We start from the raw sequence: 19104 nt of genomic DNA, 5'->3' as shown, positions 1-19104 counted from the left end.
ATTTTACACCTTTCCTGATAGTTAAAGCTAAACACAATTCGTGAAAGGAATTCGTACGCCATGATCGACTGGTCTCTCGTTACTACGGGCCCCTATTTAAAGCTGCGCACTTAGTCACTGTTCAGTGAAATCAATGGTCACTGTAGATGGACCTATTCTATACAACACTTGTTAGTGACAAAAAGTGTGTCCTTCTAATGCAGAAGAGTAAGATACCAAAGAATTTATAAAAGTTGCACAGGACAGTGCAGTGTAAAAACACAAATATGCGTTAACTGCAAGAAAATGTAATCCAGCGTGTCCACTGGTCGTCATTCTAGACCTCTACCCGTGACAATAAAGCAGTCAGGTGTAACGACTGGGAAGAGTAAAATCCACTCAAATACAGTAGATAGTAGTCGAAAATGACCTCTACGAAATCACCTTTCAGTGGTTCCAAACAGCTATATAATTCAGTTAATACACTTTTGTGTCGAAAAACGGTTCTTGCAACTGATGTTTAAAAGATTTGAACAAATTTTGATAATTTTTGCTCCATTCTTCACACCCTGGTAGGTAATGAACCTGAAATTCTTCTATAGATTGCTTTAAGTGCACAGTTTTGAATGACATGGATCAGATGACTTACTGGAAGCTTTATGATAAAAACTTCGAGTAAATCTGAATAATCCAACTGATACTAGTACATTCGGATGAATTCAAATCCACTAAAATTATCTCTGAATATAAAATTCTTGACAGTATCATAGATGACAAGAAAACAATGTTTGCTGTGGGGATTAATTTATTTAAGATTCTTTCATTTCACGCAGACGACGAACTGCACTTCTGACTGTTGCAGCAGCGGTTGTGCTGTAAAATAAAAATAATCATCATTGTTTTTTATTTCTACAAATAAATTGATGCTTAATCATGCATTATTATCATTTTCTCTATATAAAGCTCTTTTGGCCATCAGGCCTATATTTTTTAAGCTATCATTAAAATTTTTTTTTGGTTTGATGTTCTCTGACCCAAATTTTTCAGGGTGGTAGGTAGGTATCACTATGTTTTTTTTTTATTTTGTAATTTTCTAACACCATGATAAATATTCAGACATGTGGAACATAAGCAAGTCTGATATTTTCCAATAAACAGACAAAAATAAAGTGCCCCGCCACAGCATGATACGCCCGTCAAATATATTGTTCAATAATCATAAATTGGTTAAGGTGCAAGAAAATCAGATAACCTTGATTAACAGATTGACACAGATTTCAATGATCTAATTTCCATTTCTTATCATGTTTAAAATATTGTATATCCATCTCTAAGAGACTTACAGTTTTGGGATTAATTATAACAAATATTACATCATATAATTATAAACTGGCTGTGTTAGAACTTAACAAATACCCATCTGCAGCTTTAAATTGTTTATTGCATATTTTATGGAATAATGGAAATGCTACAGTCTAATAAAAAAAAATCAAAAGTAAATTATTCTTTAGACTATAAAATTCTAAGTGAGACATGACTGTAATTTGTTGCAAATATATATAAACTGAAATGCAATTCTTTTTTCAATGAACACATGTATAATTAGCTTTAATTATATTATATAATACTAATTTAATTTTAATCATACACTAAAACATCAATTTGTTTTAATTACATTACACCAATTGAAAGATCTTTATCTGGACTATAGCCATCAAGAACTCTTAATTAACACAAGCAACTATGAGGCCATTTCTTTTTGCCCAACTCCCAAGAGACTACCAGTTAGCTCCTGACAATAAACTCATTAATTTCTCTCTAATTTGACATGCGAATTTCCGCTATTAAAATTCCGCTGCATTTCATTTCCGGAAATATGCATAGCATTTCCGACATTTTTTTATTTCATTTCCGACATTTTTTGTTTTCATTTTCGACATAATTTTCTTTTCATTTCCGGAATTTACCTGTGCGGCAGTTCAATGTTTTCTAAGTAAAAGAAAATGGAATTTCAAAAGTATTTATACCAAAATATTAATAAAATATAATTTTTAAAAATCTGTACATATATGCATACCTGTAGCACTAAGTCTTGGTAAAAGTGTTTAATGAGCAAAAACTTTTTCACCAAATTTAATGTGCACTAAAATCAATGTCAGTGACAGCACCATACTTATGTCCATGTCACGGATAGATTAATAAAATTGTATTTAAATGATGTATTTATGATTTAATCCTTTAATTTTTTCATAAGTAAAGTTATCAAATCTGTTAATACAGGTACTACTTTGAAAAATGTCGGAAATGAAAACAAAAAAATGTCGGAGATGAAAACTAAAAAATGTCGGAAATGAAAAGTTGATAATTACCAAAAATTCCGGAAATGAAATGCAGCCCAAAATTCTTCTTGACCAGTGCTTGATAATTATATGCCCATGGGACAAACTGAATTCCTCTCAAAACATTAACATTTTGTTACAGATTGCTGTCAAGTATATGATAAAAAAGTGAGTTTTTACTTGATTTAACATTTTTAAATAAGGATACAACCATATTTTTACATTTTTTAGGATTATGAAATTTAAAATTTTGAAGACTTCGTTTTTTAAAAAAAATCACTTAAGGAAAGGATTGCACGGGTCCGTGAAAAATTTCTGCCCAATGAATTTTTCTCATTTTTACATATAACCTTCCTAATGTCAATGATACCATTATATCGAAGTATCAAGCATGGTCATCAGGCTTATAAGGAAGTTATGGTTGCCATGGTAACCACCTTTTTTTTAATATTTCGATATTTATGAGGTGAATGTTTTATATTGCCATACACACAACAAAATTGAAGCAAATTAAATATTTTCCTGCAGATATTAAATAATATGCTTTATATTTATTGAAAATAAAAATTGTTTCGGAAACTATTGATAAATGTAGCAATGCCATTGTTTTGGGGGGAAGTATTAATTGTAAATTTGCAGTAATATTTTCACCTCAATAGCAGTTTTTAACGTCTAGACAAAAAATTACCCAATGAATTTTCCCAAAACTAATATATGCTGTACTAGTCATTATAAGTGACTTATGGTTAAAATATGAAGTAAGGTAATCAGATCAATTTTGAAGCTACACGCATTTCAGTACCCCCCCCCCCCTCTCCTAGAATATTAAAGATTTCACAGATTTTTATATGATGGTTTGTTGTTGGACCTTAAATATGCATAATCTGTTTAAAGACAATAAAAGCAATATGTATAGATAAATGAATACTTTTTCCTCTGAAAATCTCGCAGCTGGTGCTCATTTTGTATGTGCGCACAATGATTTAATTATCACCGACAGTGGTCACGAAAGTAATAACTTTTTTTTCAAACTCAGTTTTTCATCTCCAAAACATTCATTTTGTTACTATATCAGTATAAATAAATAATATTTTAAATATCAGTGCACAGTCCTCAAAGGCCTTATTCTTCATGCTTTGAACACTCAGCGATGTGACCTGGAATCGGCAGGGGGGGGGGGGCAGACATTTGAACACATTGAATGAAAAGAGATAATTTTATAAAACTTGTAACTGCATTATAATTTTTTTAAATAAATGTTTTCATCCATAAATAATGTCATTGGCCAAATTATTATAGTAATAATTGTTCTAAATATTCACATTTACACATAGTTTTCCTTCTGATTCTTTTCAAGTAAGTACACTTCATTTTCTCTCTAGGCCTACATAGATGAGCGCTATCTCCATTGTGACGTCACAATGTCAGAATTGACGTCAAAACTATAGATCTACTGTTTTAATTCAAAAATAATCATTGATTGAAATAACTTTCCGTCGCTTTATGATACATGTATATGCTGGAGTGAAACATCTATATTCATGTCCATGTGATTAAAAATAAAACAATTTTCAAATGTATTCAAATTAGCATGATGAGTTCATATGTTTCTTTTATTTATTTATGTACATATTTTCCCTGGTATTCTTTCAGAAGAAGTGTGTTGTGTTTCAATACGGCGCATAAAACATTTTACAACAATCGTTTACAATATATGTGCGACGATGATTGAATGTTTACGGTCGATGTCACTGCTGAAAATGCTAAAGATTTTATAGGAGAAAACAGAAGTCTCTGCGATATTTTTTTTAAAGATATGTCTTCTACAAATAAGTGCTCTTCGCCGTAACACGTTTACCAGAATCGCCTTCGTTCATCAATATTTATACATTTAGTAAATCACGCCGTCTGATTCTCTTATTGGAAATTATCTATACACAGATGTAGATCCTATGTTACACAACAATCTTAAATAAAATTCTAATTCAAAAATGAGGATATAAACCCCAAGAAATAAATAAAATTTATTTTTAATGAAATACACATGTAGATTTCAATGTTCATAGATATACAATAGATAGACGTGTCAAACTGTAAAACATAAAAAGTATAAAAAATATGATTAACGCTCACCAACACTCTCAGTGCATCGTAACAATCTTTAATATCTTATACTTTCTCTACTTTAGAAAAATAAACCCCATTTGGCATGAGCGCAAACATATCATGACGCTCCTTATTCCGGAAATAGTTTCAGCAACATTCTTTTTTTATTCACCAAATGACGTGATCACGTGACGCCGTGCAATCGCGTCCTTAAATTAAAGGTCACAGTGACCTTGAAATAGGCTGCGACACACCTTCTACCTAAGATGTATAATTTTGCCAAGTTTGAAGGCTCTATGTCTTATAGTTTTCTAGTTATGAGCTGGACAGGATTTTTCCATATTTGGCCATAGCATCTTTATTAAAGGTCAGAGCGACCTACTTTTTGTGCGCGACACTGTCTACCCAAGAAGTATCAACTGTCAAAGTTTGATAATCCTAGGTCTAATAGTATTCAAGTTATGAGCCGGACACGAATGGACAGACGGACGGACATGAAGCCTATAACATAATACGCTCCGTCTTAAGACGGGCGTATAAAAAATATGTCGTAAATTCGGTAAGGGTAATTTTGAAGGGTCGGTCAGAGTACATCAAAGAAATTTTTTTTTATTGTTGACCTTATCACTTTGCATTATAAATGCAGAAAAAATTCTATGGGTGGTAGCCCCTGAAATTTTCTGGAGTCACAGGATAGGACAGATTTTTACAGTACAGCCCTGACTTCTACTGTAAACATTACCTGTATACCCATGCACCTCCTGCCACTGCCACTGTTTTTCTACTAATACAGCCCTGACTTCTACTGTAAACGTTACCTGTATACCCATGCACCTCCTGCCACTGTTTTTATACTAATTCTGACCTGACTTCTACTGTAAACATTACCTGTATACCCATGCACCTCCTGCCACTGCCACTGTTTTTCTACTAATACAGCCCTGACTTCTACTGTAAACCTTACCTGTATACCCATGCACCTCCTGCCACTGTTTTTATACTAATTCTGACCTGACTTCTACTGTAAACATTACCTGTATACCCATGCACCTCCTGCCACTGCCACTGTTTTTCTACTAATACAGCCCTGATTTCTACTGTAAATGTTACCTGTATACCCATGCACCTCCTGCCACTGCCACTGTTTTTCTACTAATACAGCCCTGATTTCTACTGTAAATGTTACCTGTATACCCATGCACCTCCTGCCACTGTTTTTCTACTAATACAGCCCTGATTTCTACTGTAAATGTTACCTGTATACCCATGCACCTCCTGCCACTGCCACTGTTTTTCTACTAATACAGCCCTGATTTCTACTGTAAATGTTACCTGTATACCCATGCACCTCCTGCCACTGCCACTGTTTTTATACTAATACAGCCCTGACTTCTACTGTAAATGTTACCTGTAGACCCATGCACCTCCTGCCACTGTTTTTCTACATCTAGAACAGCTCCAGATCCCCACAGCTTGCCTCTTCATGGAATCCTTAAAAAATAGAAGTAAATCAGCTAGAATAAAATATTTACGTTGCAATTTTTGTTCCCTTAGTGTCACAGGGTTAAAGCAATGCATATCTACCAATATAGTATAAACACTGGTTTCTCACTCCCTAATTGTTTGACACAATTTCTTATTGACAACATAGAGGGTTGACATGCTTTCAATATCATAATTTCATATCATAAAAAATAACAACTGGCATTACTGATCATCCTAGAGCAGTTTAACATATTTATTATTGAATAAAAAGAGAAATTCGCTGGACATGGATGCCTTTGTTGGCCAAAATTATTTATTTAAAATCCATATATACACAAAATACACTTAGTTCAAAACATCTGACATTTTCAGGGTGTTTTTTTATGATTTTGATATTTTATGTGCCAGGAAAACATCAGAATCAGCGCCTTTACCAAAACTGGGAATTTGCCACCCACAACAGTGACATTTTTTTGATTTTGGATATATGCGAACCAAATTTAATATCAAACTAAAAAATTTATCAATAGTACAATACTTTTCTATTCACCCATATTATTTTTCTTGCTCATTTATAAAATATACATGTAGAGTCCAGTGAAAACATTTAAATCAACTATCTAGATTTGTTTCATATCCTGCAATTCAAAATCTTGAAAAAAGTTTATTGAAATGTGGAGTGATATTTTCTTTTCATCAATTTTTGCGAGTAGTAGAACCATTGTGTAATTCATAAATTTTGGGTTCAGTAATTAATTTGGTTTGCATGTATCAAAAATTGACTTGGTTTGAAGATGGCCAAACTTCAAGTTTTTCCTAATGGTGCCTGTTCTGATGTTTTCAAGCCACATAAAATATCAAATAGTAAAAAAAAGCCTTGAAAACATCAGATATTTCAGACTAGAAGTACACCGTGTCATGCTAATAATTTTACAATACATGTAAAAAAGACTTTTTTCCCAGACGTGGAGCTTTATAAAAGGCTGAAATGTAACATTTTCTATGGTGCATTTGTTTACTGACATTAACTTAATTCTTCCCCTTAGATCTTTCCCTCCTTTACCCCCTAATGACGACTTTTGACGCCTAGCCCCCAACCCCAAATGACGACTTTTAAAACATGTATATTTCATTGTTGATCTGACTTGAAATTATCGCTCGTTTACAAATAATCAGAGCACAGGTGGCCACCTGCAGGTTAACAATAGATGATTGCATCATATGACAGTTAAAAATCACGTGATTTACCTGCGTAAACAAACAATAGAATCTTGGAAAGTCCCACCAAAATTCAAAATGGCGGACTGTTACATACTATGTTTTTTGAGCATATAACTCGGTCCATACGCAATATTTTCTCTTCCAGTAAAGCATTACATGAAATTCAAGCTACAAACTACCTATTTCTTGAAAAATTTGAAAATTATAATGATCTATATGTGTAATATACTCCAACATAAGATACGAAAGTTTTGTCAAGTTCGGGACCGGGCAGTGCCGATTTCATTAGGCTTAAAAAAAAATATGTTTGTTTCCTGTAACATTCCCAAAAAATTAAGGGTCGGTAGGTCGGGAATTCTTTTTTTTTTTTCTTTTTTGCTTTTGAATGGTCAAAAATCCCCGGACTGAATATACCAGGTGTCATATTTACGGTGGACACCCAACATGGCATCCAAGATGGCTGCCTAGCAGCAGAAAACGAACTTCAGAAAGTTGTAGGGGGAAACTGTTGTTACAATAATGACTACTCTTTATAACTAAGGTAAATGTAAACTAGGTTGACATATCTTATGTCTCAAGTTAAGCTACAAGCTAAGTTTTTTTTAATAAATGGAATCAGCAGATTGATCAAACGAAGTTTTGCCATTTGTCAGAAAGAAAAAATCCACCCGGGGGTAATTTGAATGGGTTGGTCGGGTTTCAGGAAACAAACATATTCAGGGGTTTTCCTACCATTTTTAAACTGGGTCCGGGGTCCACAGAATTGGTAAAATTGATGCGAAATATGGACTAATTGGGAAAATTTTAAAAAGAACAAAGAGTTTAATCCACGAACCATAAAATATGGCCTCATCCCCAAAAGTAACATGATTTTTATTATCGATAGTGTAGACTTGAAGCTTTTCATGACCGTTTTCCTTTTTTCGATATCTATTTTACTTTTTCAAAACGAGATCTTGCAATATGGTATTGTTTTGATGGAAAAATGCATTAGGAACGTCATTTTTTGTAATATAACGTCACGTAAAAAGGCGATAGAGATGACTGTAGGATTATAATGCACCTATTAATTAAAGGTGCTTAGACACATAATTGAAGTAATTTTTTTTCTCAAATGTTCTGTTTAAGTCACAACTTATTATCGAATTGTTTTAAGAGTGAAGAATTCTTATTAGCCAAAAGCATAAGATTGATACGTCGCCGTTGTTTTATGAAGAACTTATTCTCTGTAATCACATCTGGGCGTCATTTTGTTTCCAACAAATGCTTGAAAATCACAGTAGCACAATGTCGGCAGTTCTGATAAAAACTGATTTTGATGAAATTGTACATGTAAACAATAAAAAAAAAAATATTTGAATTATCATCTTATTTAAAGAATCATTTTAGTCGGCGCGATTAAATTGGGTAGGTCGCGTTATAAGGGAAACAAAGGTATTTTTTTTATTTTGGCCTCGGCAAAAAAATCATGTATATTTTATCCACCTTTCAACCATTTACAGTTGTCTCTACGGGCAATATAGTCGCTAGAAGTGAATTTTCAGCAATAGAAAAAATAATTTTAATCAAGCAAGTTTATCACTTGCAGAGACGAGTATAAAGGGTTGGTAGGTGTATAAAATATACATTTTGGCTACAGAATGTGTGTAGAATCAGGGATGGAAAGGTAGTTGATTGACCAATGCTTGAAAGTGGAGAAATTCTCCCCAAAAGCGCGCAAAAAATATTGCGCCGTAAATTGCACCTTTTTTTGCAGTACAGGATCTGTAGCGCTATGGTTAAAGACAAATATATGAAACCATAACGCTACAGATCTGCAGCTAAAGTTTAGTGGAATAACCTGTCATATAATCTAATCAAGAATCAATGCTTATATTTTGCCGGTCTTTAGCACGAAACAAGAGGGGTTTTATGGGTCAGTTATTCATTTTTTTTTACTTAAGACGCCCCGCTTTCTCATTCAAATAATGCAATTACCTCCATAGCTGTAATGGCTAAGCCAGGATTTTACAGTGAAGTATACGATTTTATTTATTCAATATCATGTATATATTGAAAGTCTCTTTCCCCAAAAATCGCTTATGAGTATTTATACAGACTGTGCTTTACGACTTTAGTTTTAATATGACAATGTTATGATTTGAAAAGGTAAAATTCTGTATTTAAAAAAGTGCGAGAAAGCAGAGTTATATGACGATTCATTCTTTGCCCTTTGTCTCTTCCCCCTCCCCACCCCCCCCCCCACCCCAACACACTTGGTGAGAAACAAACAATCTCCGTAGCAGATCAAGTGGGAGTTCATATTTCAGAGTAATTAAAAGTAAAGTAGAAAATACCACACCAGCGCACCCAAAGGATACACAGGTCCTCTGCATTTGGTAAGTATAATAGTATATATATACTAGGGATGACAATTTGTAACCGATTAATCGATTAATTGGTCGGAACGATGCTAACCCGTTAGAAAATCCGTACTAATTGGTTAGTCAGAAAAATTAAAATATATGTAAATTTGAACGCAGTTTCCTTAAAATCCCTTCTGCTTTTTTTTTTTTAGAAAGGAAAATGCTGCATTGATTTTTATTTAGGGTTTTTACACAATATTGTGAGGTAATATAGCTCTCCAGATAGAGATCGCAGTGTAATTGGTCAATTTGTAAAGTGTTATTTATTGTTTATATAACATCAAGCAGTTACCCAGATAGTTCTGTGATTTTTTTATTAATCAACCACAACGAAGACGTGGGAGTTCGTTGTGGAAGTACATTGTAAGGCACGTGATACTCAAGGGCCCACCGTTTTCTTGCAGTTTCTTCGAATTAATGCTAAGCACTTTTAATTATAGTATGTCTATATTTTGCCGTTATCTATTAAATTATGTTATTATAAAGAACGTTGTAAATTGTAAATAAATTGAAAGTTCAGAATAGACTATAGTTCCGATTATGGTATTAACGCAGAATTAACTTCTTTAACAATTGCATTGGAAAATTATCACTTTCTGATTTCTCAAGCAAGATTCATGGTTTTCTTAATTTTTTCTTGTCTATCGAAATTGAAATAGAATATACTCTTATGTACATTAAATTCCCCGATCAAAATAATAAACAGAATGTAACTTCTAACGTCTTTTTAGCCTTTTTGTGTATATGAAAAGAAAATGTCAATATGTATATCTTGATGCGACTAACTGGTTAATTCATGTAGGTCGGAAAGTTTTGCATTAACCGATTAGCAAATCTGCAATCGATTGCAATCGCTAATATATTCACATGTTAAGTTAACACCCCCCCCCCCCCCTCCGATTGGGTTAATCGGTTTAAAGCCTTTTCCTTGTCAATGAATTATTTAAGTTTGATTTTTGGAAAGGGTACTTTAAACATTTTATTTTAATTGATAATACAACAAGTGGACATGACTCCCCTACACCACACCACTTTGAAAAAAATTATAGTTCCATAATTGACTCGAATATTTTTTTTACTGAAGTGTCTCGACCATACTGTAAATATGAATGAAGAAATAAAGAAAGATAGGATGAAAGACTCTTCTGAGAAAAAAGCCCCCCCCCCCCCCACACACACATACATACTTCAATTTGTATTCTTTCTTAATGAGTTAATTATCAAAGTGTATAACTTTTTAAGCCTATTTTTATTTCTTGACTCCAAGCCCCGTCTTTAGGGGGAAAGCGATGCCATGACCTTAATATTATACCTTAATATTTCTAGTAATTATACTTTAATGACATATAGAAAAATGTATTAAAATTAGAATAAATTATGCATTTTGATTCTGGAAACATATTTAAAGTATGTCGCATAAACGACAGTGAGTGTGTCAAGATTTATACTTTCGACGTAAATAAAAGATATATCAAATATACTTATGCTTTTTTAAATAAAAAGCCAGACAAGTATCTTTCGTTTGAAAAGGATGATAAAGTAACTGCGCGTTTTATACAAATTCATATTACATACAGTTCGATAAGGGGATTCGTCAAAAACATATTGTGTGTTATACGCATCCTCACATGAGCTCTATTTTGGATCCAGTTTACAGAAAACCCAAATGTTTAATTTTTTTAAATGATTTTTTTTTCCAAGAATTTTATTCATTTCTTCTTCTTTTTTTTCAAAAGGGCATTTTATTAATGACAGCAAGCTACCCAATACGTCCATTAAAGCATTAAAAAAATTTTTAAAATAAAAAAGTGTCACTTTACATATTTTATGACGTCACAAATGACGTATTATAATCAGAAACGTCACATTTATGTGTACATGATCATTGTATAATTTTTTTTTTTCGAATTTGATTTCAGAATTTTTTTGTGGGATAGAAATGTGTTGTTCTTTTACTCTTATCAATATAATACCCCCTTGTTCGATACATTAAATTTGTGTAAAACACATGGAAATGTATGATGGTTTGTAGTCATAGCTCTTTCACAGACAATGATTTCTTCTTTTTTCAATAGGGGCGCACACATTACGGGTAAATATTTTCATTGGAAAATATCTCTCGCATAGTGATTGTTATTTTTCTGGTTTAATATTTTGCCGTAACGAATGTGCTCTATGTGTAAATCTCGATTAACTGTCCTATTTTCGGCATTTTCCCGGAAAACTTCGAACCATTGTTAGGTTAAGATTTTAATTTGATTTCCCAAACATCCGGTTTCGACAGAAATGTTGCACATGTAAACTGTATCAATGGTCTAAGGTAAGATTCACCAGAAATATTTATTCTATAGCCCTCTTAAAATTTTTCATATTTGCTAGGCCATATGAGGCACTTTGTGGGTCGAGTTCTTTTCTTATTTCCCAAAATAAATCAAAATGAAGGAGCCAAAAGCTCATGTCTGTGTTACAACAACTGTAGATAGATATACAGAGTTACTGATGAATTATTGGATAATAAATTTTTTGTTTTATATGCCTATAAATCTATGACTCACTGATGTAAAAAAAAAATTAAGTTGACATATTTTTCAATTGGGTAATGAATACCTCCAAGGAAAAATATTTTGATTTATTCATGGCAGCATGATGTTAAGAAAAAGTTTCTGATCAGGGGAAATAATATTTTTTAATTGGTTAATGGAAAATTTCAGAAAAAAGTATTATTTAAATATTATACCAATCATTGTGAGCATATTTTTTAATGAATAATAAACTAAAAAATACAGGGGGGACATTGGCAAATGTTTAATTCTATTTACTTTAAATTCATGACTGAAGTTAAAAAAAATTTTAAAAAACAATTGTGGAAATAATATGTTGGGAAAAAAGTTGTTTTCCTGAGATTTTATTATGTATAATAAAAAAAATTAATGAAAATGTTTCTCAGAATAGGCCTATTTTAATAAGAAAGTATAAGAAAAAATTCAAATGACAGATTTTGTGCGTTTTGGCGAATTAGTCTAATCCGTGCTATTTTTAGATTATACAAGGACTGCACAATGACAACTTTTTTGATAACTTAAATCCTTTTTTTTTATCTTTTCTTTAGGATTTAGGTAACTTTAATGGCTCAAAAGTGATTATATAACTAATCACTAAACATAGTTGGTGATTTACCAGATGTGTTGCATCACTTATTTTACTTAGTTACTTTTACTTACTTATTTTATTAGACCCAAAATGGATGTACAAGAACAAAGATTTAAGGATAACGGTACTAGGCGCAGGGAAAAAGAACATTAAGGGAGCAATGGAACACATTCAGAATGTAACATCTCCCAAACACTTGGTCATAGGAGTTGGATGTAATGACCTGTCCAATGAAAACCCAGAAGAAGTCTCAGGCAAATTTAAAGAAATGATCATGAAAAATCCAAAAAATTGTGTCTTTCACATTTTACCCATATTTGAAAGATGTGGAGACAGTCCATTCAACCAAAAAGTTGCAGAGACCAACAGGAAACTAAGGGAATTATGCAAGGAAAATGGTGTAAACTTCATCAAAATGAACAAAATATCACCGGAAAACCCTCAAAACTACACAAGGGATGGAGTGCATTTTAGTAGGAAGAAAAAATCTGGTCATCATGATAAAACATCACCTTAATCCACATTTGGGTATGAAGCCATACAGCCAATACCAAAGGCCTGAATCGCAAAATCATCTGTACCACAAAGGAGAACATCACCAAAATAGTCAAAGTCATTATCAACAGAGAAAACAACATCACCACTTTAACCAATGGCAGGCGAACCATGAATGGCAACAGTACCAATACACTAAAGAACGATTCCACCAAAATAATCATCAACTACAAAAAAAACCGCGGAGCCAAAACGTTGAAGAACAAACATTAAAGGAATCTCAGATGAAAGAGCTTCTTGAACAGTTGCTAAAAATCTTATAGATACATGAAAGATCAGTATGATACATGAACCAGTCATCCAATCTAGTCACAATCTATGCCATAATACTCCTTTATTACATGTATATTATTATTATTTTTTCTTTTCCTCAGGTTGTGTGTTGTTAAATTGAAGTAGAATAGATGACTACTTAAGTATATTCTTGGTTGTGTTTAAATAGTTGTTGTAAATATGATACATGTACACGTATCTGCCTTTTATATATTTTTTATGTCACTGTCAGAATGTTAGATTGATTTTTCTTAATAATTTTGAAATGACATCACTAAATATTGTGTACTGGAATGTGCATGGCCTCAGTGATGAAAAGTTAAATGATGATCTTTTACAAAACTTGTGTACAAAATATGATATTGTTTGTTTAGCTGAAACAATGCTTAAGGATTCAACAAGAAATCTTCCAGGATTTTCTCCACCATTTGTTTTGAACTCAAAAAAGATAAAGAAAAGGGGTAGACCATCAGGTGGATTACATATATATATAAAACCTACAATATACAAACACTTTAAAAAAGTATTTCAAAGTGAAAATAGCATTTGGCTGGAAACTAACATTCAAAACACAAATTCACAGCAGAATAGTGATTCATATTATTTTTGTTTCTGTTATATAAAACCATATATAAATAAAGCTAAATCCGAAGAAATATTTTCTAATTTAGAAAATGAAATTGCAAACTACAGAAGTAAAGGAGAGATTTTTATTTGTGGAGACTTTAATGCTTGCACTGGGGGGCTTCAAGACTTTATACAACATGACACACTAAATGATACATTTTTGGATTGCCCTCTGCCAGAAAACATATATGAGCCTGACATTTCAGTGAGAGAAACCAACTCAATAAGACATCAAATTTACATGGACATCTACTCACTGATATTTGCAAAACATACAGATTATCTATCCTGAACGGAAGATTTCTTGGTGACTCACTTGGCTATTTCACATTTTTTAATTCTAATGGTTCAAGCACTGTTGACTATATGTTGGCATCAAGTCAGTTCTACCATAAGATCGAACATTTCAATGTATTACCTCCAACAGAAATATCAGATCATTGTCTTATAACTGCAAGTGTACATATGAACATGGACCTGTTTTGTAAGGAAAAATATAAAATACACTCTTTAAAGGGGAAATACCTCTGGTCAAGCACTTGTAAAAACCAATATGTAGAAGCTATTAATGAGGAAGAAACAAAAAATCAAATACTTATGTTGAATAATTTACTAGATGAAATATATGATGATAACACATATGATTCAAATGATCTTGTCGATAAACTGTCAAATATTATAATTAATGCAGCAAATAAAAGTGTTCCATTTAAACCTGCAAAATTTACAAAATCAATAAGAAAAAATAAACAAAAACCAAAATGGATGAATACAGATTGTCTACTTTTACGAAAAGAAGTTAGAAATTTAGGAAAGAAAGTACACAAATATCCAAACAACTGTGAACTAAAACATGCCTTCGCAAACTGTAGAAAAAATTATAATAAATTAAGGAAAAATCTTAAATCAACTTTTTACAATAGTATAGCAGAAGAAATAAACTCGCTTTCACCACAAAACTCTAATAAATTTTGGAATAAGATAAAAGAAAATAAATCAAAGAAAACTAATGCAGAAGCAATTGGAATTTCAGAATTCGTTGATCATTACAAATCGCTACTGAACATACAATATGCTGATGAAGAAAGCTCAAAATACAAATTTACTGAACTAAATACTGAACCAAATCCATTAGACTTTTTGTTTACTCAAGATGAAATTAAACAAAGCATTTTAAAACTAAAAAATGGTAAAAGTGCTGGGCCTGACTTAATCTTAAATGAATTTATTAAAACAAACAATACTTCTCTTTTACCAGTTCTTACAAAACTGTTCAATATTTTACTAAAAAATGGAAAAATGCCCAACGAATGGAACCTATCACTTATTACCTCATTATACAAAAAAGGTGACCCTAATAATACAAACAATTATAGAGGTCTCAGTGTTACAAGTTGTTTAGGAAAACTTTTTACAGGCCTTCTACAGAAACGCTTAGATAATTATCTTGAGTCAAATAACCTACTAAGCCAATATAAATCTGGATTTAGAAAAGGTCATAGGACCACAGACAATATATTTGTATTGAAAACACTTGTAAACAAATATCTTTACGCAAAGAAACAGAATGTATATGTGTGTTTTGTAGATTTTTCTAAAGCATTTGATACTGTGTGGAGATCTGCACTTTTATACAAATTAAATAAAAAGGGTACATGTGGTAACTTTCTCAAACTTTTAACAGACATGTATTCGAACACATACTATTCTTGTAAAAAAGACAATCAAATGAGTGAGAAATTTAAAGCAAATAGAGGAGTCAAGCAAGGTGATAATTTAAGTCCAACACTTTTTAATATTTTTGTTGATGATTTTGTGAATTATTTCAAGAATGTAAGTACATATCCTGCTTATCTAGATACTATGCCAATTAATCATATGTTTTTTGCTGATGATCTTGTCCTTGTATCAGAATCAGAAGTTGGTCTACAAAATTGTATAGATATTTTAGGAAAATATTGTTCAGACTGGAAATTATGTGTTAATATGGAAAAAACAGATGTTATGATTTTTTCAAAAAAATCTGTTGATGAAGCATCATTTAGATTTTATTATAATCACAAAATGATTAACATAACAAATGAATATAAATATTTGGGTGTTGTGTTTAGATCTGATGGGAAAATGAAATTTGCTGCTGAACAGCTATCAGAACGTGCTAGAAAAGCATATTACGCTATTAAATCAAATTTTCCTGCAAATGTTAATTTTTCTGCTGAAATTATATCAGTCAATGATAATACCAATTATAACATATGGATCTGAAATATGGATAACTGACTTTAAATGTGATTTAATGTCTTCAGACCAGTTTCCTTTTGAAAAAACACAGCACTTGATATTTAAAGATATACTAGGGGTACACAGAAAGGCATCAAATCTTGCTGTTTTATGCGAGTTGGGTCGTTTTCCTTTGTACTATTAATGTTATGAATATATGTTAAAATATTATATGAGACTGAAGGAAAAGGAATGCAACCATGATTATAACAATTATTTAGTGATATCTGCATTTAAAGGAGACAAAAATCTTGTATCTAAAATATCTTGGCAAAAGAAACTGTCTTCATTACTACAAAAATTAAATATTAGTTCTTTGGAAATATCTCACATAACTTTGAAAAACAAATTACAAGAGCATTACCAAAACAAGATATATGAACAACTGGAAAAAGTTAGCAAATCAGACTCTGGAAAGTTAGCATTTTATAGCAAAATTGTGAATCAAGATGAATACAAACTGCAAAGTTATTTAAAACTACCCCTGAAGAAAAGTTGTAGATCTTTATTAACAAAATTAAGGATCAGTGCCCATCCACTATATATTGAAACGGGTAGATACTGTAAACCCCCTATTCCTAGAGAAAAACGTTTATGTTACTCATGTAAATTGTTTGTTGAAGACGAAAAACATTTTGTTCTTTATTGTCCAAAGTATGATCAATATAGATGCAATTATAATGATATATTTAATGTAAACACATATACTAGTGATAACCCCATTAGAAAAATTGTCAATCCTACAAATATTTCAACTGCTAGAAGGATATGTTGTTTCTTGAAAAAGTGCTTTGACTTCAGAAAAGAAAGTCAAAAATGAATATTAATATTGAGAAATACACAATTTTGTTCACCTCATATTTCTCACTTTGTATATGCTTGTATTAATTGTGTTAATTTATGTTATGTTATTCATGTTCATGACTGTATGCCGACATGGTAATTGTCAATAAAGTGAATTGAATTGAATTATTTTTATAGCTCAATGGTATGATCAATGTTGACCATGTCGTGATTTACAGACGTCCTGCAAGGAAATAATTCAAACAAATATTTTTTTCTTTCTGAACTCTCAAATTTGTTTTCATGGATACATAATTGGGAAAAAGAGATTTAAAATTGGGAAAATATGGCTGATTTTTTGATTGGGAATGGGTCCGGTAAACGGACCCAAAAACAAGCCAGGAAAACCCCTGATATTTTTTTTAGGCCTTACCTGTACCTGTTTCTCACAAATTCAGAAGATGTATCTTCAATTTCAAACATATCCATGAATATCAAGGTGTAGAAAATAATTATTTAAATAGTATTGCATCATTAAAGTATTCTAAAATGTTCAGAAATCAAGTCTTAGCATGCAAGTTTAAAAATTTTTCGGCGAGATTGACATTGAAGTAGCACTACAATTTATTGATTTCTGAGAAATTAAACTCATAAAATTGATAATAAATAATAATCTATCCATCAATTTCTTTCATCATATATACTTTTTTATTATTTAAACAGACAATTTTGACTTAGTAAAGCCGTTTAACATGTTGAAAATATCTATTTTTCTATTTACACCTGCTTTCACCTGAATTATTTCAGAAAATTCTAAACGAAATTATGTAAATAGACTTGAAAAATTTAATTTATTACGAATCCATTGATATATAATACATAGCATAAATGAAATATTTTGACCCTTAATAGTTCAGCTTTAAACTGCACTCCAATTCATCTAAAACAATCTAACTTAAGGGGCAGCCAGGCAAACACTTTAAGGATATAGCCAGTGCGTCAAATCGTGGTATTAAGGGTTAAAGAGTTAATTATAACAATACAAACCTTTCCACAGAACTGGCATGTGTATCGAGAATGTTGAGAGATTTCCATTCTCTTTATGGTTTTACGAAGGGAAGCACCATACCGGGTTCCATACTTTCCACAAATTCCAACCTTCTTTGTTCTTTTTGCCTGATAAGTAAAATCACTAAAAACAATCACATCAACACTAGATTGCATCTGTAATAGGCATAAAATTAGTTCATATAGGGATCCTAGCGTAAGATTGTTTGAAAGATCGAGATAATATTTAATCATCCCTACAGATTTTCAATGTAAAAATCTTGTGTTTATTCTTATCTTGAATGAAAAAAAAAATTAAAGGAAAGAGGTCATGATGTAAATTGTCCATGTCATGAAAAGCTATTTCTACACACTAAAAATTACATCTTCACTTTACATTAAGCCTACATCAATATTGAACTTCGATTGATAAAATCTGACTTCATATCTCAAATATATGTTATTTACTTTGTTAAGCTTTACTTGTAGTTCAATAGATGACTGATATTTGAGGCGATTTCACTGGATTTCTCACAACCTCTATCACCTACCATGATTCTTCCCCTCTCTCAGTAGAAAAAGGAAGTAAACATGGAAATGTGAAGAAAGGAATGCATAAATAGTTACCTTTATTCCGGATTGGCGGAAACTTATTCCTGGGTAGCGAAAAATCTTTTTATGACCTAAATGATTAAAAGTAAACATTAAGAAATTACTAAAAATCTTTATCAACAATATTTATTTCAATAAATATAATAATTATTTATCATATCCGGAAAGGTCCTGGATATACTTTGTTTCATAAGTTGATTTGCTCTTATCCGGTTGCATTGGGTCATATTGTCAGTTGACTT

At 31.7% G+C, this 19104-nt stretch overlaps 1 protein-coding gene across 1 annotated transcript; it reads right to left on the bottom strand.

Annotated features, from left to right (window-relative positions):
• Window positions 1–766: 766 nt before the first annotated feature.
• Window positions 767–18848, bottom strand: LOC134280038 (large ribosomal subunit protein eL43). Its single transcript, XM_062762469.1, has 4 exons — window positions 18802–18848; window positions 18251–18379; window positions 5833–5915; window positions 767–852 (listed from the first exon to the last, which is right to left on the bottom strand). The coding sequence occupies exons 1-4, from the start codon at window positions 18802–18804 to the stop codon at window positions 789–791; spliced, it is 279 nt and encodes a 92-aa protein (XP_062618453.1). The 5' UTR covers window positions 18805–18848; the 3' UTR covers window positions 767–788.
• Between the last annotated feature and the right edge of the window lie 256 nt (window positions 18849–19104).

This window comes from Saccostrea cucullata, unplaced genomic scaffold (genome assembly GCF_032062105.1).
Source record: "Saccostrea cucullata isolate Sc308-1 unplaced genomic scaffold, CSIRO_AGI_Scuc_v1 ctg5674, whole genome shotgun sequence".
NCBI lineage: Eukaryota > Metazoa > Mollusca > Bivalvia > Ostreida > Ostreidae > Saccostrea > Saccostrea cuccullata.
This window is presented reverse-complemented; position numbering and strand designations above follow the sequence as displayed.

Excerpts from the sequence above, each read along its gene's own strand:
- LOC134280038 (XM_062762469.1), bottom strand. Across the intron at positions 5,916-18,250 it reads CATGCCAGTTCTGTGGAAAG|GATTCCATGAAGAGGCAAGC; the intron begins GTTTGTATTGTT and ends CTATTTTTTAAG. Across the intron at positions 853-5,832 it reads GGAGGTGCATGGGTCTACAG|CACAACCGCTGCTGCAACAG; the intron begins GTAACATTTACA and ends TTTATTTTACAG.